The sequence below is a fragment of the Peromyscus maniculatus genome, chromosome 6, assembly GCF_049852395.1.
Source record: "Peromyscus maniculatus bairdii isolate BWxNUB_F1_BW_parent chromosome 6, HU_Pman_BW_mat_3.1, whole genome shotgun sequence".
Classification (NCBI taxonomy): domain Eukaryota; kingdom Metazoa; phylum Chordata; class Mammalia; order Rodentia; family Cricetidae; genus Peromyscus; species Peromyscus maniculatus.
Genome location: NC_134857.1, coordinates 19,767,648 through 19,789,829, shown reverse-complemented (window position 1 = coordinate 19,789,829; position 22,182 = coordinate 19,767,648). Strand labels below are relative to the sequence as shown.

The window sequence follows — 22,182 nt, the reverse complement described above, 5'->3', positions numbered from 1 at the left end:
TACTGAACTAGACACTGGGAGAGGAGAGCAGACTTACACTTTTATGGCATCATTTCAGTGTTACTTATTATTGTGCTGTCATTTTATTAGCTTTTTCTAAAATTACAAATTGCAACTTGGGTTTTAACTGTAGAACAAACTAAAAATAAGCAGCTTGTTGCTTTGCCAATTTCAATTCCCTGGAAATTTTGGGTATGTGTAAGTCTCTGTTTTAAGCAGATATTTATTACTGTATTCAAGGACTTTTTGACCTTAATGTAAAAATACACTGTTTATTTGGATTAAATCTGCAGACACATTGCTTTTAGACCTTAGGAGATATAAGAAAATAATCACTCATTATTCTGTCATCTTGTAGCTGGAACCTCAGAAGTAGATGTTGTGCATGTGTGTATGTAAATCCACGGAAAGAATGACACAGTAAGTCATCAGTGATAACAGAAGGATCAGTCCCCTTTCTTGAGTCTTTTGTAAGATCTGAGCATGGCCTGAATATGTCAGATGGAATTAAAGAACCCAGGTGTCAGAGAGGAGGCTGACAAATAGGTTGGCCCTGCTTCCCATTAGCAAAGACCAGATGTTTGTCTTGACCATTGTGGTCACTTTAAAAGGGAACACTGGGCACTTGCCATCTTGAAAATGAAAGGTAGTCTTGTTATTTACAGCAGAGATTAGTTGCATTTATGAACAATAAAGTGTATACCAAGTCAGGGGTAACATCAAACAAAATGTGGTTAGGGTAAATCACTGTTATATCAGGATAGAAGAAATCACATCTGATCACAAACAGATATAGGAAGGAGAAATGGGTGAGGGTGCAGTCCACAGATCACCAGGAGTATCTGTCCTGGGCTCCATCTTTGCTTTGGCAAAGGCCAACACCTAAGGCTTTCTGGATTCTTTTGTCTTTGAACTGCAACAACAGCATGTTGTGCAGCTGGACAATCATGCAGTGGGGAGGTTTTCCATCCCAGTACCAGCTGGTGATGATTTTATGGCTACCAGCATGAGGATTGATAGTATCTATAAATTTACATGCAGCTAGTGTAGCCACAGATGTCTTTCTTATTCCTGCCTGGAAATCTTACTAAATGTTAGCCTGAGAAATATCAGGCAGCAATGAATTCTGAAAGCTGCTTATGTACTACATAAAAAGAGTCTTTTTATCCATTTCAATCTGCTGCCTTTTGAATTCCATCCAGTTTCCACTCTTTCTCAAATTAAGGTGAATGGGGATATGGTATATAATTAGGCTGTGTTACACTATTCATTATTTCATTCACCTTAATCTTATTATCTCTGGGGACATGCAAAGTCAATTCCAGCAATATTAGAACAGATATGTGGTTAATTTTAAATGAACTGAATATAACCAATAATATACTTGATTAAGATAAACTCTAAAATGGACCAAAGCTGCCACAGGAACTTTATTCTGTTATTAACACTGACAGGCATTTATAGTCATGGTGCTGATGGCTGAGTAATTCTTTGTATTTGTTAAAAGCTGTGCAGACATGGGAAAATACCCCCGAATCTCCCTTTCACTTCACATTAGCTGTAGGTCATTCATAGCTTGCAAATTTTCAGTTGTGTAATTGTGAAGCTTCAAAAGGATATACCGATAACAGAGTTTTATAATGGGTCAGGGGGTGTTGGCAAATCTAGCTGCTAATATTTCTAGAATGGGATGTCAGCAAGACAATAAATGGAAGTGTTTTAATGAGTTGTACTATGCAAAATACAACAAATACCTATGTCATTCCATAATGGAAAAGGCTCTAGGTTATTGTTCTCCAGATTATAAAAAGAAAGAAATTTCTTTGTATAATGTTAAATACATGTAAACAAGGGGGAAATTTAATTTGTCTCAAATAAAAGGACATATGCTTATGTATAAGCTGGTTTATAGATTACCTGTTTGTATTGCTATGTACTGGTGGGTTTTCTTTACATGGAAAATATGCAAGGTCTTATAATTTTCTGTCACTGAGCAGCTGTAATCAAATAGGATACACTACATCATTTATAAAGAGTATGCATTTATTCTGACTGCTACTGGAGACTGGGAATACCAAGGTGGAAGTTTGATTACATGTCTGGTGAGGCTTCTCTATATAACCCCAGGTTCTCACTATATACGTCCTCATTAAGGAAGTGTCTCTTTTTGTTTAGTCTCTAATTCCATTTATTTGGGCTCTTCAGGGCCACATGTTCCAATACCATCATATGTCATTATAATTTTAATACATGAATTTTGGTGGTACATGCACATTTAGTTCACTTATTTGTCTTTACTTTCCCCATGCTTGCTTTGCTGATATCTACTCTCTTCTAGCACAACTACAGAGGGATTACAGCAATCTCTACCTGGTTATTACCCATTTCATGCTGGGTTTGCTATGTCGGCTATGGGCTGTGCATTGGCAGCTCCTCAGGTGTATTGCTTTCTTAGTGCAGTATCAAAGCTTGATGTCCAAGGAAGTTATTCTCAAAGCCTGCTTTCCTGGATATTTTTAATCTTCTTGATTTTTTTAACCTTTTATGTGAATATATGATCACCTGTCTTGTTTTGTTCTTAAATTTATCCTTGTGATTTTCCTTGGCACACATCCCTTCTGCATGTCCTTGCTAGCTTCCAATTTCTCTACACAGCCAGCATCATGACTGTTGTGCTACTAGTTATAAAGGCCAGACTTCTGAGTGTCTTCAGATTCCTGTCATGACTGATTTTTGCATTTCTTGCCTACGTTCTTCCAGCTGTAGCCCCATAGCTGTGTAGCCCTGAGCTCATCATGAGCCATGATTTCTTTTCCATCTAAGCTATGAAATACTCATTCCTCTAGTGAAATATCCAAAATTATCCATGAAGTAGATGAAATCTGCACAAAATAAAGGAAAATAGTTCCCTAGCCAAGAGGCAGTTATGTGAACATTTCCACATTTTTCTGTTTTTCCTTCAGCATAATTCTGATAATGTTGATGGAAAAATATTTAAAAACATGACACATAAGAAACATTGTATCTTTTATTAACTGTGGTGGGTGATTTTGGCAATGGCATCATACCATTCTATAAACTTCCCAACACCATTATTCATACCTATAATTTGGCCATTGATGTTATTTCTAAGAAATACATGGATATACAAAAGTCTAATAATTATCCTTGTCTAAAATATTTGTCTAAATTTAATGTACTTTTCTGACTCAGTTGCCGAATCCAGCCCAACCAATCTTCAGACGGTCCTTGGTATAGGGAAATGTGGATTGAAAAATAATAGATATGAAAAATAGAGATGTAGATGAAGAAAAAGACAGAGATTCAGGATAACTTCAGGAGGGCTCTGAGTCAATACCACAGTCACTCCGAGTTTATTCTTCATGGGCTTTTTATAGACAATCAAGGGGAGAGGCAAAAGACCTCTCCCTTTTAAGGACAAAATGGTTCAAGGTACAAAATACAGAAAAGGGTAAATACTTCCTTAATTCCCAAAACATCTGGTAGCTGCAGTTCAGCATCTTTCTTATTCCACCCTTCTCTCTGTATCTCCCTTGAATTTCCCACATGGCTGTAAGCTTTATGCCATAGGCCAAAAACAGCTTTATTTACTAACCAATGGGAACAGCATATATTCACAGCCTACAGAAAGGTATCCCACAGTACTTCCCCTTTTCTGTCTAATCAAAAGGGAAGGTTTTAACTTTAATATAGTAAAATTATATATAACTTTTAATTGCATCATTTAGTATTTTGCTGTCTAGTTTCTTGAGTTATTTACATATTTTGGAGATCAGCCCTCTCAGATGTGGAGTTGGTGAAGATCTTTTCCCATTTTGTAGGCTATCATTTTGTCTTGTTGACTGTGTCCTTTGCCTTATTGCCAAAGGCTGCTCAATTTCAGGAGGTCCCATTTATTAACTGTTGCTCTCAGTGTCTGTGCTACTGGTGTTATATTTAGGAAATGGTCTCCTGTGCCAATGTGTTCAAGACTACTTCCTACTTTCTCTTTTATCATGTTCAGTGTGACTGGATTTATGTTGAGGTCTTTGATTCCAATACCATTTGTTGAAGATGCGTTCTTTTTTCCATTGTACACTTTTCCATTGTACACTTCTTTGTCAATAATCAGGTGTTTTTAGGTGTACAGATTAATGTCAGTGTCTTCAATTCATTTCCATTGGTCCACTTGTTGGTATTTATGCAATTGGTATTTATGCCAATACCAAGCTGCTTTTATTACTATAGCTCTATAGTAGAGCTTGAGGTCAGGGAAGGTAATGCCTCTAGAGGTGGCTTTATTGTACAGGATTGTTTTAGCTATCTTGGGTTTTTTGTTTTTCCATATGAAGTTGAGAATTGTTCTTTCCAGATCTGTGAAGAATTGTGTTGGGATTTTGCATTGAATCTGTAGATTGCTTTTGGTAAGATTGCCATTTTACTATGCTAACCCCACCTATCCATGAGCATGGGAGATCTTTCCATTTTCTGATATCTTCTTCAATTTCTTTCTTCAGAGACTTAAATTTGTCATACAGGTCTTTCACTTGCTTAGTGTTACCCCAAGGTATTTTATATTATTTATGGCTATTGTAACGAGTAATATTTCTCTGATCTCTTTCTCAGCCCATCTATCATTTGTATATAGAAGAGCTAATTATTTTTTTTAGTTAATCTTGTAGCAGTAACACCCATACTACCACCACTCATTCACCTTGTCCAAGCGAGCGGCTGTGGATTGAAAACAGAGACAAGAGACAGCTAATCGAATCATTCATCTCAGCAGAATGCCAAATGCCATTTATTGAAGGAGGGAGGAAACCTTAAATACAGGCTTACAGCACAATGGGAGAACCCCCGGAGGGCAAAAGTTCTCTACTGATGTTCTACATTCTTGCATCTAACTGTTTACACCAAATGCAGGGTACACAAACAAAGAACCTCCAGTGAGCATTCAGGAGGAAGGAAACCGGCAGGGAATCAGCATAGAGAAGACATGTAGTCAAGGTCTGCAAGCAGAGCAACAGCTACCCAAAACAGGGGGCCCTACAAATTTCATATCCTGCCATATTAGTGAGGGTTTTTTTTTTTTTTCAGCTGTAGGAGTTCATTGGTAGAATTTTTGGGGTCACTTAGTATACTATCATATCATCTGCAAATAGTGAAAGTTTGACTTCTTCCTTTCCAATTTCTATTGTTTTGATCTCTTTTTTTGTTGTATTATTGCTATAGCTAGAAGTTCAAGTACTATATTGAATAAATGTGGGGAGAGTGGACAACATTGTCTTGTTCCTGATTTTAGTGGAATTGCTTTGAGTTTCTCTTCATTTCATTTGAGGTTGGGTGTCACCTTACTGTAAATTGCTTTTATTTTGTTTAGGTATGTTCCTTGTATTCCTGATATCTCCAAGACATTTATCATTAAAAAGGTTTTGGATTTTGTCAAAGGCTTTTTCAGCATCTAATGAGAGAATCATGTGTTTATTTTTTCCTTCTGTGTGTTTATATGGTATATTACATTGACAGATTTTCATAGGTTGAACCATCCTTGCGTCTCTGTGATGAAGCCTACTTGGTCATGGTACACAAGTTTTTTTTAATGTGTTCTTGGAGTCAGTTTGCCAGTTATATTGAGTATTTTTGCAACAATGTTTATGAGAGAGATTGGTCTGTAATTCTCTTTCTTTGTTGCATCTTTTTGTGACTTCGGTATCAGGGTAATTGTAGCCTCATAAAAGGAGTTTGGTAATGTTCCTTCTGTTTCTATTGTGTGAAACAATTTGAAGAATATTGGTATTAGCTCTTCTTTGAAAATATGGTAGGATTCTGTGCTAAAACCATCTGGTCCTAGGCTTTTTTTGCTTGGGAGACTTTTAATGACTGTTTCTATTTCCTTAGGATTTAGTTGTCCACTTAAATTGTTTATCTGGTCTTGATTTAACTTTGGTATGTGATACCTATCCAGAAAACTGTCCATTTCTTTTAGATTTTCCCATTTTGTGGAGTACAGGTTTTTGAAGTATGACCTGATGATTCTCTGGATTTCCTTTGTTGTTAGGTCTCCCTTTTCATTTCTGATTTTGTTAATTTGAATGTTCTCTCTCTGCCTTTTGGTTAATTTGGATAAGGGCTTGCCTATCTTGTTGATTTTCTCAAAGAACCAACTCTTCGTTTCATTGATTCTTTGTATTGTTCTCTTTGTTTCTATTTTATTGATTTCAGCCCTCAATTTGATTATTTCTTGGCATCTATTCCCCTTGGTGAGTTTGTTTCCTTTTGTTCTAGAGCTTTTAGGTGTGCTGTTAAGTCACTAGTGTGAGATTTCTCCAACTTCTTCATGTGGGCATTTAGTGCTATGAATTTTCCTCTTAGCATTGCTTTTATAGTGTCTCATAAGTTTGGGTATGTTGTACATTCATTTTCATCGAATTCTAGGAAGTCTTTAATTTCTTTTCTTTATTTCTTCTTTGACCCATTGGTGATTCAGTTGAGCATTATTCAATTTCCATGAGATTGTAGGCTTTCTGTAAATTTTGTTGTTAAATCTTACTTTAGATGGTGGTCCAATAAAATACAGGAGGTTATTCTAATTATTTTTGTGACCTAGTATGTGGTTAATTTTAGAGAATGTTCCATGGTATGCTGAGAAGAAGGTATGTTCTTTTGTGTTAGGGTGGAATGTTCTGTTGATAACTATCAAGTCCAATTGATTTATAATATCTTTTAGTTCCCTAATTATTCTGTTAAGTTTCTGTCTGGCAGACTTGTCCATTGGTGAGAGTGGGGTGTTGAAGTCTCCCACCACTAGTGTGTGGAGTTTGATGTGTTCTTTAAGCTTTGGTAATGTTTCTTTTACAAATGTGGGTACCCTTGTATTCAGGGCATAAATGTTCAGAACTGAGACTTCATTTTGGTTGATTTTTCCTGTAATGCATATCTAATGTCCTTCCTTATCTCTTTTGATTGATTTTAGCTTAAAGCCTATTTTGTTAGGTATTAGGATAGCTATACCAGCTTTCTTCTTGAGTCCATTTTATTGGAACATCTTTTCCCAGGCTTTTACTCTGAGGTAGTATCTGTCTTTGAAGTTGAGATATGTTTCTTACATGTAGCAGAAGTATGTTTTTGTATCAATTCTGTTAGCTTGTGTCTTTTTATAGGCAAATTGAGTCCATTGATATTAATGAATATTAATGACCAGTGATTGTTAATTTCTGTTACTTTTTGGTTGTACTGTTGAATTTTTCCCTTCTTTGGTATTTGTTGGTGTGGGATTATCTATTGCCTGTGTTTTCATGGGTGCATCTTACTTTCTTTGGTTGGATTTTTCCTTCTAGTGCTTTCTGTAGGGCTGGATTTGTGGATCGGTATTGTTTAAATTTCATTTTATCATGGAATATTTTGTTTACTCATCTATGGTGATTGAGAGTTTTGCTGGGTATAATAGTCTGGGTTGGCATCCATGGTCAATTAATGTCTGTATAGTATCTGCCCAGGATCTTCCAGCTTTCATAGTCTCCATATTATTCTGATAGGTCTGCCTTTACATGTTACTTGGCCCTTTTCCTTTTAACTCTTAATATTTTTTCTTTATTCTGATTGTTTACTTGTTTGATTATTATGTGGTGAGGGGACATTTTTGGGGTTCTAGTCTATTTAATGATTTGTAAGCTTCTTGTATCTTCATAGGCATTTCCTTCATTAGGTTGGGAAAATTTCCTTCTATGATTTTGTTGAATATATTCTCTGTGATTTTGAGCTGGTATTCCTCTCCTTCTATCCTATTATTCTTAGATCCCAGATTTCCTTTATGTTTTGTGTTATGACTTTTTTGGCTTTGGTGTTTTCTTTGACTGATTAATCTATTCCTTCTATCATATCTCCAATGCCAGAGATTCTCTCTTCCATCTCTTGCAATCTGTTGGTTATGCTTACATCTGTACTTCCTGTTCATTTTCTCAGATTTTCCATTTCCAGCATTCCCTCAATTTCTGTCTTTATCACCTCTATTTCAGTTTTCAAGTGTTGAACTGTTTCCTTCACCTGTTTGATTGCTTTTTCTTGGCTTTCTTTTAGGGATTTACTGATTTCTTCCAATTTTTTGCTTGTGTTTTCCTCAATTTCTTTAAGGGAATTTTTCATTTCCTCTTTACAGGCCTCTTTCTTTCTTCTTCTTCTTCTTCTTCTTCTTCTTCTTCTTCTTCTTCTTCTTCTTCTTCTTCTTCTTTTTCTTCATCTTTTCTTCCTCTTCTTCTCCTTCTCCTTCTCCTTCTTCTCCTTCTCCTTCTCCTCCTCCTTCTTCTTCTTCTTCTGTTTTTTCAAGAAAGGGTTTCTCTGTATATCTTTGGAGCCTATCCTGGAACTTGCTTTGTAGACCAGGCTGGTCTTGAACTCACAGAGATCTGCCTGCCTCTGCCTCCTGAGTGCTGGGATTAAAGGCATGAGCCACCACTACTCAGATCTCTATCATCTTCTTCAAGTCATTTTTTTTCCTGAAAATCCAGTTTATTTTCCATGTTGTGGACAGATCCAGTCAGTGTGATCAGGTTTTCTGCATGTGTAATAATTTATCAAAATAAGTTTTCCCACAAGTCTTCCAATCAGCTATGAAAATCCTGATCTGACAATACACCAAATAAAGAAAGCTCTTGACAAGCACCTCCTAAAGCTCGAAGAACGCCTGGAAGAACACCTGGCACGTCTCCTCTCTCCCATCCACTGTGCTACAAAGGGCTAAAGAGCAATTGGTTTTGAAAGGTGACTTAGTACAAGACTTCAGTTCGAGAAGTTAATGTTTTAGTGCACTTTGCTCCAGTTTTAGCCAACATGCTATGTTTTCCTTTTTGCTGTTTTGTTTTGTTTTAGGGGCAAGTGGGGGAAGAAGGTGCACAAAGTAGAGTTGAAGGTCTCCACTGTTGGAAGAAAGTATGACTCTGCAAGCAAAACTGTAAGCTGCCTTTGACCTTAAGACCTGAACATTTTAAGACAGAAGCTTTGCAAAACATTACACAATTTTTTATTATTAAATGAGAAAATCTCATTTGTTACATCGTCACATTGCTAGTCAGAGAAATGCTGCAGTGATGAAGAGAGTCAATGTTGGATCAACCAAAGTCCTCATTTCTACAACATTCATTTACAAAGAAATAATGTTCAACACAGCCCAACACAACATTCTTGGTTTTCTTCATATTGAAGTCCCCCCAAAAAATCATCTTCTAATGGGGTAGTTCACTACATAAATTATAGTTCTTCATTTTTACAATTCACCCCAAACGGCATGAGAGATGGATCACACTAAAATGTCTAAAGCTGTTAGGAAATCCTTCACACATCGTCGTCATCTGACGTGTCACTGCTACTTGTCTCTGTGTCATCATTCTCAAGTGTGGGTTTGAAAGTGCTGTTTTTCCAGGGTCCAAACTTGAAGTCACAGATCAGGCCATTTTTCAAAATACCATTTTTCCTCAGCCCATTCTTCTGTAACTGTTCACTAATAACTTGGAATTCTCTCATTTCATCCTCAGTTAAGGGAGCACATGTTTCATCATTTTCACTGTCTTCCTGCCAGCCTATCTCCTTTAATAATCTGTGTTCTGCCTCAAGTGAACTGGAAAGAACATCAGTTTGTGGAAAGGTTGAAGAACGAATGATCTGTTGAGAAATCACCGAAGCATTGCCATTCTCTTGTGGAATTTCATTTTCATCAAAGTTTCTGTTTATATCTCTTTCTTGGTGAGTACTATTGCTGTTATGCAAATTAAATGAGTCATCATCCTTCTCTGAGCCAGCATGGCTCTCATCTTCATGTTCCTCTTCTACTCCGTCCCTTTTCAATGCTTTCAAAAACTCACTCTTCTTATCACTGCACATTCGTGTCAGTTTAGTTAAACGAGGCTGCTGATTAAGTTTGTCAACAGGCGAGGAAGAATTTGAACGATTACACTCTTTCACTGAATTTGATGATGGACTAATACTCTTGGCGGTTGACTTGAAAGTATTAAAGTTGCCAACACCATATGTAGATTCATGAGGAAAAGAAGTCCCAATTTTGTTTTCTTTAGTTTGGCTTTTCCATTGTGTAGGTTTTGTAGGTGGAACAGCAGGTTTGGGGACTAAGCCTTTATAAACACTCGGACCAGTTCCATTCTTAACTGGCTGTGACAGAAGGTTTCCTGCTACTGGGAATCCAGATAGCTGTAAGCCTTTTGTATTACCTTTCTTAATAACTAGCATTCTTGGAGCTCTAGATTTAGGATTCGGGGGATATTCTAAGAGAGGAGCTTGGGAGATTTTTTTGGTTGGGTATGTGTGTGTCTGGGCGTGTAGGCCCCATACACCTGCAGCTAAAGATTTATTCTGATTTGGTTCTCTCTCATATTCAGGATTTAAAGATGGAAAGTCCTCAGCCTCAAACTGTCTGCGTTCTCTCTTGTCTTCTTTCCTCCCAGTGTCATTGTCAGGGATGCTGTTTTCATGTAGTCCTTGGCTTTTTCCAGAATGGAAAAGACTGCTACGAGACCGGGAATTTCCACCATGGTATCCCCCTCGATGATTTATGTTTTCTGTACCATTTCTGCCATGCGTACGCCATCCATTTTTTTCTTTCCTCCCAAAATTACCTCCGTTAGGACGTCCAATACCAGAATCAAAGCCATCTGAAGAGTTGTGTCGTCAACGACTCACATCATAACGATTTTCTGTCCATGAAAAATTTTCAGAATGCTTCTCAAAATTCAGTGATGACTTTGTTGATGATGGCGGAGTAGGAAAATTAAGCCAGGCTGGAGCAAAGTCATGCTGCGCCATTTAGGTCCAGTCTCTCCAACTCAGTGAAACAAGGCTTCAACACCTCATGGCAAGTCCAAATTCCAAGAGGACTGCACAGGAAGGTGCTGGTTTTTTCTCTATAAGCTTTATGTTTTCCAGTTTGTTTTTTTATTTTGTATCCTCTGAAATATCCAAGTTCTTTGAGATACTTAACCTACGACTATTTGACATAGAGTTATTTGAAGTCAGCTACCCATATTTGTTTTGAAGTTTTCATATGGCTCTATCCAGAATTAGCCAAGTTCCTTGGATTCAAGAGCAAGGTCTTCTTTATTATTCCATGTATTTGTCACTGTTGTACTTATCCACTCCAGATGAAATATCCAATTTATGTGCAGAAAGCAGAAAAAGAAAACTTCACATCTGAAGCTTACTTCTACACATCAGCATACACAGAGACAAATGGCTATCTCAATCCTACCATGCTGGTGTGACACCGGAACATCTTACTCTCCCAAGTAAAGAAACGGGAAAAGGGAAAAAAACTCTGTATTCTTTCAATGTCTTCATTTAGAAAAGCTGTCCCATTGTAATAGGAAAAGAGCCGAAGTCAAAAATTACTAAAACTTTCAATAAAGGTAAAAAGAACTGCCACGAAACTTCAGCAATATTTAAACAGTAATTTTAAACTACTCAGTACACAAATCAAACATATCTTACAGTTTTGGCTGAAGAACACCAACAGGAGAGGGGGAAGAGATGAAAATAACACCAGATGAAATACTTTAACCACTTATATAATCCGTTTGAACCAAAATACTGAAGAAATGACTGGGTCTTTTAGCAGCTCGTTGAATTGGCTTACTACTATCAATTCACTTCAGAGATGATTCTTGTCAATTTTAATAAACTTCTGGGGCAAAATTACCCAAAAAAAGAAAAAAAAAAACAGAACTGTAATTCTAAAATGGCCACTTGAAATATCCGAGGCCTTTTTTAAAAACCTAGAAGATGATCTTCATATCTGCATAATTCAATCACTTCTGTAAATCTTACTCCATGGCAGCTGGGTGGTTGGCCCCTGAAGTCCTCCTCCTTCTCTGACTACTTCCCTTCAAGTCATTTTTAAGATTGATTTCCTCTGCTTCTTCTGTGTTGGGATTTTCAGGTCTTGCTGATATAGAAAGACTAGTTCTGGTGGTACCATATTGCTTTTTATGTTGTTAAATGTGTTTTTGCACTGGCTTCTATCCATCTCTTTATTCAATTGGTGTAAATGGTGACTGTGTCTGAGAAAGCTTCTTTTGGTCCAATTGGCACTCTTGTTCCAATGGGAGCTCATGGTCTTACTGCAGCCAGTGGAGTCTGTGTCTCGGAGAGTAGCTGTGATCTTGGAGGATGAGGGGGTTTGGAGGGTGAGGTGGGGCTTGTAGGTTACAGGGTCTGGTGGGGGTTGGTCTTAGTCCAGCCTGCCTGCAGGAGTCCTGCCTGCTGGCCTGCAACTGGGACTGCAATGGGTGGGGGTGAGTGTGCTTTGTATTATTTCACCTGGTTCCTTCATGACTTAGGAATGCCTTCTGACTTAAGCCTGTTTGCATGCCAACAGTGGGAAGCCATTTTGCTAAAAGCCACCTTGAGTGCTAAACTTTGTTCATACTAGTTTTTAATTATATGTGATGACTACTACTTAGTGCTCTAGCATTTTGTTTTCTTTTAGTGGTAGCTCTTTCCCATGTTTTGTCCCAAATTTGTAGTTGTTATTTAATGAAGCTTGATCTGATGGGATCTACTCAATTATTACCAAATACAGATGCTTGGCCATGTTGACTGAATTATGTTCATGAGTTTTCATATCACTTTCCTAAATGCTAGATGTAGAGCAATTGTGATGAGAAGTCAGATTTGTGAACTGCCAAAGAAGAACACTGCTAAAGTAGCAAGTTGTTCTTCTTCCAGCTGAAGCTAATAGCCAGAGTATATGCCTACCCTATCTACTGGCTACCTGAGACATTCAAAATGGATCAAGACCTTGCTGCCATAATTGTAGAATTATCTCAAAGTCCTTTTGTGTGCAGATGGAAACAAAATAGGGAAGGTTTCAATATTCACACACACCCCATTTCAGGAAGATGGGATTCTTACTTGACTGTCCTGCTGTTGAGTGCTAGGTCTAGCCTATGTCCTGACATGTTGAAGGACAACCATGGAAGAACTACACCAAGATCATGTGGTGTTCTGATTTGTTTAAAGAACAACTCATCAGCTCTACAAATGCCTGTATCCATGGGAGTCATGCTACATTCAAGAAAATTTGAGAACCATTGCCCTGTGTTTCTGATTCTTAGGCCTGGGTTCATATTAGAATTACCTGGGAAACATTCCAGTCCTACAGATTCCTATACTCATCCTTAGAGCTTGTCTTTAATTGATGGTGTCTGGGACATAGGTGTAAATTCCCTGAGTAAGTTTAATGGGTTTGGTCAAAATCTACAGTTGTATGTGAAGAGGAGTAGCTTTCTAAGTAAGAAATGACGAGACTTCTTCCAACACAGTGAGGACACTATGAGGAACAGTAATCAACTAACATTACACTAAGGATATTATGTAAAAATATGACCATAAACTAGCTGTTAGTTAGATTATTCTCTAACATTTGTAAAGGATACAAAGGTGCTGAAAGGTCATTCTTCAATGGCATAACTGATTTTAGAACACAATATTTAAATTTAAATGATACATATTTATTATATATTGTAACATCTAATTTCTAGGTATGTTAGAGTTTTGGCATAGAATAGAGATGGCATATTTTTCAAGCTTACTTAATTATGGATTATTTTTAATTGTGTGATCTTATTAACATCATTCATAAATAAGGAAGTAAAGAATTTATATATAGGATAAACACATACCTATTAAATTCAGCTTGGAAAATTACAGTGCAATGGATTAGCTTTTTAATGTCTGCATTTTTGAAATTCTGGAAGATCTAGATCAGAGATGTTGGAGATGCCAGTGTCCTGGAATACATACCAAAGTGAGCTGCTAACAGAATGTGCAACCATTCCAAAAGAGAAAAAGTGTTGCAGTCAACAAAGCTGAAAAGAATTAGAGATTTAAAGATTGCTTTGACATTAGACATAGACATGCAGTGTTTGGAGTTTGCTCATTTGGTTTTTGGTCTTTCTTTGGTTCAGTATTTTGTCACTATGCTCCATTTACTCTTTTTTAGAATGGTAATGTATATTCTGTAATGCTGTACATTTGAAGTATATGATCTGTTTTTTGGTTTTGATTTTGTAGAGGGTCACAATTAAGGGATTACCTTGAGTTTTGAGACTTGGACATTGGACTTTTAATCAATGTTGAGACTGTTATAGACAGCAAGCCTATGTGGCTGGTGAGTGGAATGTGCTGGTTTGAATAAGAATGGCCTTCATAGGCTCATAGATTTGTATGCTTAGGAAGCAGAACAATTTGTCAAGGGGTGTTGCCTTGTTATAGGAAGTATGTCACTAGGAGTGGCCTTTGAGGTTTCAAAAGCCCAAGCCATGCCCAGTAGTATTCTCTTTTGCTGCTGCCTTTGGATCCAGATGTAGAACTCCCAGCTGCTTCTCTAGCATCATGTCTGTCTCTATGCTCCCATGATCCTCATCACAATAATAGACCAAATCTTTGAAACTGTAATAAAGATCAATTAAATATTTTCTTTTGTAAGAGTTGCCTTTGTCATGATGTTAATTCACAATAATAGAACCCTGACAAAAACACCATCTATGATCAGCTTAGAACATCCTCTGCATTTCACATTTCTTCCTTCTTAAGCAACTAGAATTTTAAAAATGTTCTGATGCAATGACTACCTGGGCATATCTGCAAAGGCCTTTAAAATGTTTTTTTTTTGTGGAATATTACTTTAAAATATGTTATATTTGTTTATGCTCTGAAGCACATGTTTTAATGATGTAAAGATGTGTTGCATCCTTTTATGTTGCATTTGTTTCACTCTGTGAAGCTGTGTTACTTTGCCTGTCTAAAACACCTGATCAGTCTAATAAAGTGTCTAATGGCCAATAGCAAAGCAGGAGAAAGGATAGGAGTGGCTGGTAGGCAGAGAGAATAAATAGAGTGAGAAAAGAGGGATGGTTAAGTAAAAAAGATCAAGGAGTGAGAAAAGAAGGGGCCACCCAGCTACACAAGCTAAGTAAGTGTATCTTACTTTCATTCTTACTCTGTGGCTGGCTGTGTGGCTGTGTGGCTGGCCCCTGACATGCACCTTCTTGATCCTTCTTACTCTTCTTCCTTATTTTTTCCAGATTTCTTCTTCTATTTATTCTCCCTGCCTGCCAGCCCCACCTATCCTTTCTCCTGTCTCACTATTGGCCATTCTGATCTTTATTAGACCATCAGGTGTTTTAGACAGGCATAGTAACATAGCTTCACAGAGTTAAACAAATGCAACATAAAAGAATGCAATACATCTTTACATCATTAAACAAATGTTTCAGAGCACAAACAAATGTAACACATCTTAAAATAATATTCTAAAACAATGAAATGTACTTTTAACATAAAAAATAAAATAAGTTCCAACTACTGTGCAAAATGTTTACTTATTTGTTTCAAACTACCCTTGTGAAACAGCAGTATCTGTAGGATTGCCCTTTACTGTACAAAATTGGAATTGGCAAACTGGACATGGGAGTGTAAGTCTATAATCCCAGAACTTAGACGGCAGGCAAAGGGGTCTTGTATTTAAGGCTAGCTTAGGCTACATAGAGAGTTCCAAACCATCATAGTCTACTTAAAGAGGCTCTGTCTCTAAATTAAAAAAAAAAACATAAAAAAGATATCAAATTGTCTCACAGTCTCTGTGTAGTATAATAAAATGTTAATTAATGGTTAACTTTTTAAAAGTTATCAAAATTTCCTCTATAGTCCCCTTATATAAGTTCTAGCAGTGCCTCAATGGACTCTCCCTCCTGGATAAAGGATAGCTTTCCACTATGGTAACACAATACATCTGTCTCCCCAGATTTCTCTATGCTCTCTAGAAAGCCCTGACATCTCTGTGGACACTTTCTTACCTCACACTGTCAGATGAAAGTGAAATTAAAGAACAATGCCAGAAAAATGAGCAATGATGTCAATGCCTTTTACCTTTTTGAAGCTTTCTGAGATTCTGCTGTTAGTAGTTCTCTAGTTCTGTTCAGTCCAGAGAAGGGAGCTAGAGCCTGGCAATGTGTGCTACTCAGCCCTCCTAAAGTTTATTTTTCCATGAGCTCTTAGGAGCATGATAATGTTAATAGCCCACTGTCATTCCTAAAAATTATAATTTGTAGTGGTAAATTACATGTTTTTCTAATACAATCAAGATTGATTCCTCATGTTTTTTTCAATTACCAAGAAGATATAATAAATGATAATGACAAATATGTTTTGACCCTAAGCTGCCAAGATTCCAATATTAGCTGTGCCTTCTTTCATTTGTTTTAAGCAATAGTAAGTATGTTAATATTTTAGCAAATACATTAACCACCATGACCCTCAGTTTCCACATTAATAAAATGAGGTCATTGTATACCTATAGAATTGTTATAGGATTAAATTAAAGAATACATATTTTTTAAAATTCAGATTATCTTCCATTTGCTTAGAGCATATTACTCATCCCAGTTGCCATTAGTACATTCAATATAGTTTATTAAATGCATGTGGATTCATTAGGGGATTCTATGCTGCCATTACTCTGGAGATGTGGAATAGAATGTGATGCTCAGTTAAAGAATTTGATTCATTGTTCTCCTGTAGACATTCAGTGTGAACACAAAGGGAACCTGTTTATTTTATACAAAGAACTTACAATGCCTTAGCATTCTGCTGAATAAGCAGTATGAACTGTCTTTAAATTCTATATGTAATTAATGATATATCACTATTATGAAAGTACTTAAAATTGTATTATGAACAGTGGTGAGCAAAGTATTAATTAATTAGATTTTAATTATAATGAGGAATGAGTCATACCTGTGATCTGACCATTATACTCCATGTAACTGTGCAGCAGGTCCAGATTGTGATGTATTGGTAAAAGGAACACAGAACTGCAGCTGCTACCTTAAAGATAAGCCAGAAAAGGCTGTTATTTCTGATGTAGACCACCAACACATACTGTGAATATTTTCACAGACCTGCCACAGTTGACCCAGCTGTTTTCTAAGAGATATTCTATTTAAATTTCAAACTAATTAGCAACTGTACTTGTAGGAATGCATTTGCTGGGGTGTGTGAATGTGTGAGTATGCCTGTGGCTACTGCATATCTCAGGGGAAGCTTACATAGAAGAGATTATAAGCCAGCTGGCCACAGAAATACTTTCCAGCTATGCCTTCATATGCAGGATGGGGCTCTGCACCACACCTTCTACTGGAACTGCCTTGGATATTGGTTGATTGTAATTTTTCCATATCAGTTTAAACTCTGTGGCGACAAACATTTGTGCTTGAATCCTCAGGCCCTAAATAAATCTTCTATTTTCATAACTCTCTGAAGCAGTTGGCTAACTGATACTTCAGAACAACATCTGATGGTCAAATAAGTAGTGCCATCTGCTCCAATTGAGAGGACTCTTTAGTGGCACTGTGACAGCTGTCTACTTCTGAGTTCTGAACACCAAAACTCATTCATCAGAGAGGTCTTGTGGCCATTCTCTGAAGAAAGGTTGATTTTTTTTCCTAGAATACAATACCCAGTTTTTATGGAAGTGAGATTTCTGGAAACTGTGGATTCAACAAAAGAAACCTTCTGAGCAATAATATTTAAATCTCAAACTTTACAGCTATGTTTTCCCATGTGAACAGGCATTACACTCTCCCTGACAGCCTAACTGTTTTTATTTAATATGTGGTCTTTAAAACGCTTGAATATAAGGTTTGTGAGTAAAGATTATCATAGAAGCCACAAGCTAGAATTAGATGTGGAAGGCTTCAGCTGGCTCAAAGTCCACTATTAGAAGCAAATAGTCTAGTGAATTATTTGGTAAAAAATATTAAAACATAGAGAATAATGTTGCCAATACTACAATGACACATTTGTGTAGTCATTTAATTAATAAATTCCTGCTTCCTATGATACAGACACTTTTTCTGAATACTGGAGTCTATAAAAGGGTTAGTAAGACAAGATCCTTTTACTTAAAGAGTCTGGAGTCTAGTCAGAGGGGATATCTCATTAATAATGCAAGGAATATTAAACCAATACCATTAGAAAAGCAGATAATTTAATCTGAGAACAGAGACTAAACTAAAAGGACTCCAAGCACAGGGAAAATTCACTGTGTTTCCAGGCATTTAAATTTTACTTTGAAAAGAACTACAATATTTGAGCACACAAATGCAGAGTATACAACATGTTATGTAAATGAAAGTTGGTAAGCAAGCTAGAAAGCCCAAGAGACCATGGAAAATAAAGAAGTTACCAGATGACTAAAAGTTCTATAGGGGCAGAGGCTGTATCTTGGGTTTTCATTGCTGGATTCTCAAGTATACTGAGTATACTGTCTGTCACATGACAAGCTCTTAATATTTTATAACAAATTAATGAGAAGGTAGTCGTAGTGAATATATGGTATTTAACATTGGAGGAGTATATGACTGAGGATATGGGCATAGTTCAGTGGTAGAGAATTTGCCCAGCATGAGCAAGGTCTTGGGTTCCATTCTGAGTCATGGAAAAAAACATATATATATTTCTACAAAACCAAAAGGATAATTTGGCAACACACCCACCCACACCCACCCACACCCACCCACACCCACCCACACCCACCCACACCCACCCACACCCACCCACACCCACCCACACCCCCAACCCCCCCCCCACACACACCCACACACCCACACATGGGGTAGGAGGGAAGTGAGAATGATAAGATGTTAGGATGTTTTCTTTCTTTTTCTTTTTTTGTTTTTTTTTTCAAGACAAGGTTTCTTTGTGTAACTTTAGTGCCTGTCCTGGATCTCACTCTGTAGACCAGGCTAGCCTCAAACTCATAGAGATCTGTCTGGCTCTGCCTCCCAAGTGCTGGGATTAAAAGCGTGTGCCACCGCTGCCCAGCAAGGATGTTTTCTTCTTAAAATAATTCCTTGCAGCTCATCATTGTCAGTTCTTCTAGCCATGATTGGCCCAAACCAACTAATAATTCACTGTCGCTGCAGTTAGACCCTTTCTTTGGGTAACTTTTATATACCTGTATTAGAAACAGGCATATGAGTAGTCTACTTTTAAAGTTAATAGGCATGAACTTTGAAGAAAAAAATTGTAATATGTTCAAGAAATAAGTGACAAGATTAATTTCATCAAAGAAATCACCAAATTTAAGAGTTCAGCCTAAGTTTTAGCAGCAAATAAAAGTTAGAAGAAAGAACTAGAAATCAGAAGATAGGCTAGTAGATAATACTGCTGATGAAATGGAAAGAAAGGTAAAAACACAAAAAAAATAGGAAACTTAATAGCATGTGCAACATAGTCAAAAGTATCAGATTTCTTTTAGCCTCAGGACATGAAGAGTTCTTGAAGCACTGCTTTATTCCCATGACTTCCCTTGGAGACTCCCACAGGGAGTGGAATGTTCCTGGCATATAAAGAATGTTTCTAACATTTCTTCAGTCTAAAATATCTTTGAGCCAGTTGTCGCAGCCTGAGCTGAGGCCAGTAGAAATTTCATATTTTTTTACAAACACCAAATGGATGATTTTACTACTATTTAATTACTTTTAATTATTATTTAATTAAGTTAAGGAAATTGTTTATATACAGTCAAGTACTATTGATCAGTTTGGTATTTGGTACCATCAGAAGTTGCCTGTTTAACCTTATCTACTATGGTATTTACCTTTTTGGATCACAGTGGTACCCTTTTCATCATACAGCATCTATAGCATTTTCTGTTGTTCTGTATTTTATCTGGAATAACTTTTTGCTTATTTTAATGACTCATTCTGCTAATGATTTCTTTAATTCAATGATCATTTCATAAAACCAATTTTAAGTTTACAGATTTTATTCATGTTATTGATTGGATTTTAATCTCTTTTAACCTATTATTAAATAGCTCCCAATTTTATTGATTTTTTACTGATAGTTATCAACTCCTTCTTTCTGATAACTGCTTATTTTCTCTTCTTTTGATATGGGAATCATGGAGTATCTTTGAGAATAAAAGTCTTTCATTCATAGGTGGAAGCTTAAGAGGAAGAAAGCCATACTATTTGCTTGAATCATGCCAGTAAGGAGGTTAGTGATATGGTAGACAGCCACATGGGAGGAACAGAATTATAGAGAAAGAGTAAGGAATCACAGAGACCCAGAGAAAGAAAGCATACTTAGGTTCTGGCCAGCATCTGAAAGGAAGAGGAAAGGAAAAAGAGAAAAATTCTGCATTTTTGAGTCAGGACTCAGACCCAACAGAACCTCATGATGGTTCATAGTAACTGGACTAAGTGGGTTGGGCATTTGGGGAAGGAAGAATATCTTATCTTATCAAAGAGCTAATTGTTTCTATTTCATTAGCACAGCTTCAGGTAAACATTTCTGAGAGAAAGACCCTTGACTAGGTGATTGACAGGCCCAACTCTACGAACTCTTTTTTGGTTGTTTGTTTGTTTGCTTGTTTGTTTTTGGTTGTTGTTGTTTTTCAAGACAGTGTTTCTCTGTGTAGCGTTGTGCCTTTCCTGGAACTCACTCTGTAGTCCAGGCTGGCCTTGAACTCAGAATGCCTCTACCTCCTGAGTGCTGGGATTAAAGGTGTGCGCCACCACCGCCCAGCCAACTCTATTAACTCTTAAGGGAGGAGAAAAGAGCATATTTCTACCTAGAGGTAAATTGTGTTGTTTTGGCTCAGAGGCAATAGGACACTCCCTTAAAGGGCCCTTTTTTAAAAAGATTTGTTGATTTATTATGTATACAGTGTTCCTTTTGCGTGTATGCCTGTAGGCCAGAAGAGGGCACCAGATCTCATTACAGATGGTTGTGAGCCAACATGATGGCTGGGAATTGAACTCAGAACCTCTGGAGGAACAGCCAGTGCTATTTTAAGCTCTGAGCCACCTTACTGTAACATTTTTTCTAGCTTGTTAAAGTGATAGGTATCATAGATATTTACTTTTAGAGCTTCCTTTTTCCTAATACAAGAATCTGAAACTACAGTTTTCCTCAAAGAATTATTCCGGTAGTATTATACCATACACAGCTTTACTATGCTGTGTTGCCATTATCAATCATTGTAAAACATTACTTCCTTCCTTTTTATTCTTCTTTGATTTTATTTTTCCCATGTTATATGATTTTTACATATTTTGAGATTTTAAAATACAGTTATCTAAATATATCTCTGCATTTTTAATTATTTGCACTGTGATCAGTTAAAAGATTCTGTATAGGTTCAATTATTTTAAAAGTAGTTGAGATATGGCCAGTTGTGTGTCTCTATGTTAATCAGCATCTATTACAAATAAAGCTTCTCTGATGAGTGTTAAGAGATACTTTAATCTATGGGTATAGCAATAAGTTATTTGGACTCTGTTTAATATAATGCATATTAATGAGAAAAATACTTTTAGGTGTTGTATGATATTTTGTTTGTGTTCTGAAAATAAAGCTTGCCTGCAGGTTAGAGAAGCAGAGCACCCAGCCAGCAGACTTACCTCTAAGAAATCTCAGACAGAATAGGAGCGAGATCCTGTCTCCACCCACCTTATATTCTTGTCTCTACTTCCCCAGTATTGGGATTAAAGGAGTGAGCCTTCCATGTGCTTGGATCAAAGCCATGGGATTAAAGGTGTGCTCCACCACACCCAGCTCTGTTTCTCTTTTAGACTGGTTCAATCTTGAGTAGCCCAAGGTGGCCTTGAACTTCTGATCTTCCTAATTTCTCCTTCCAAATGCTGGGATTAAAGGTATATGCCACTACTGTCTGTCCTCTATGGCTAACTAGTAGCTAGCTCCACCCTCTGATCTCCAGACAAGCTTTATTTGTCAGAACACAAATGAAATATCACATAACAATTAGGTTCTCCTTTCTTGCCCATGATCTGCCTATCCACAGGTTCCTAAACTCTTAGGGTTCTCAGACCTAAATGGACATCTATATCACATCCCCTCTTCCAAAGTCTCAGAGAACATTGTGGAAGAGTAAGCAAAAAGAGTATAGAATCCAGAGAAAATGGATGACTACAATAAAATAGTGTCTTCTGGACCTAACAGAGAATCTGTATATATGAACTTGCAGCAGTTATGACAGAATGCACAAGGCCTGTCAAGTTCAAACACATCAAATTAAGGCATAGAGGAAGGAAAAGGGCACAAAATTCTGCCCCTAGCTGAGAAATTATGGCAATTGATAGCTGCTAGAAG

General features: G+C 37.0%; 1 protein-coding gene across 1 annotated transcript; it reads right to left on the bottom strand.

Annotated features, from left to right (window-relative positions):
• Positions 1 to 8,993: 8,993 nt before the first annotated feature.
• On the bottom strand, positions 8,994 to 11,809 carry LOC102923901 (vasculin-like). Its single transcript, XM_015988823.3, is given in 2 exon segments — positions 8,994 to 10,271; positions 10,332 to 11,809. Coding segments are annotated over 2 exon segments (1,422 nt in total). The 5' UTR covers positions 10,810 to 11,809; the 3' UTR covers positions 8,994 to 9,327.
• Between the last annotated feature and the right edge of the window lie 10,373 nt (positions 11,810 to 22,182).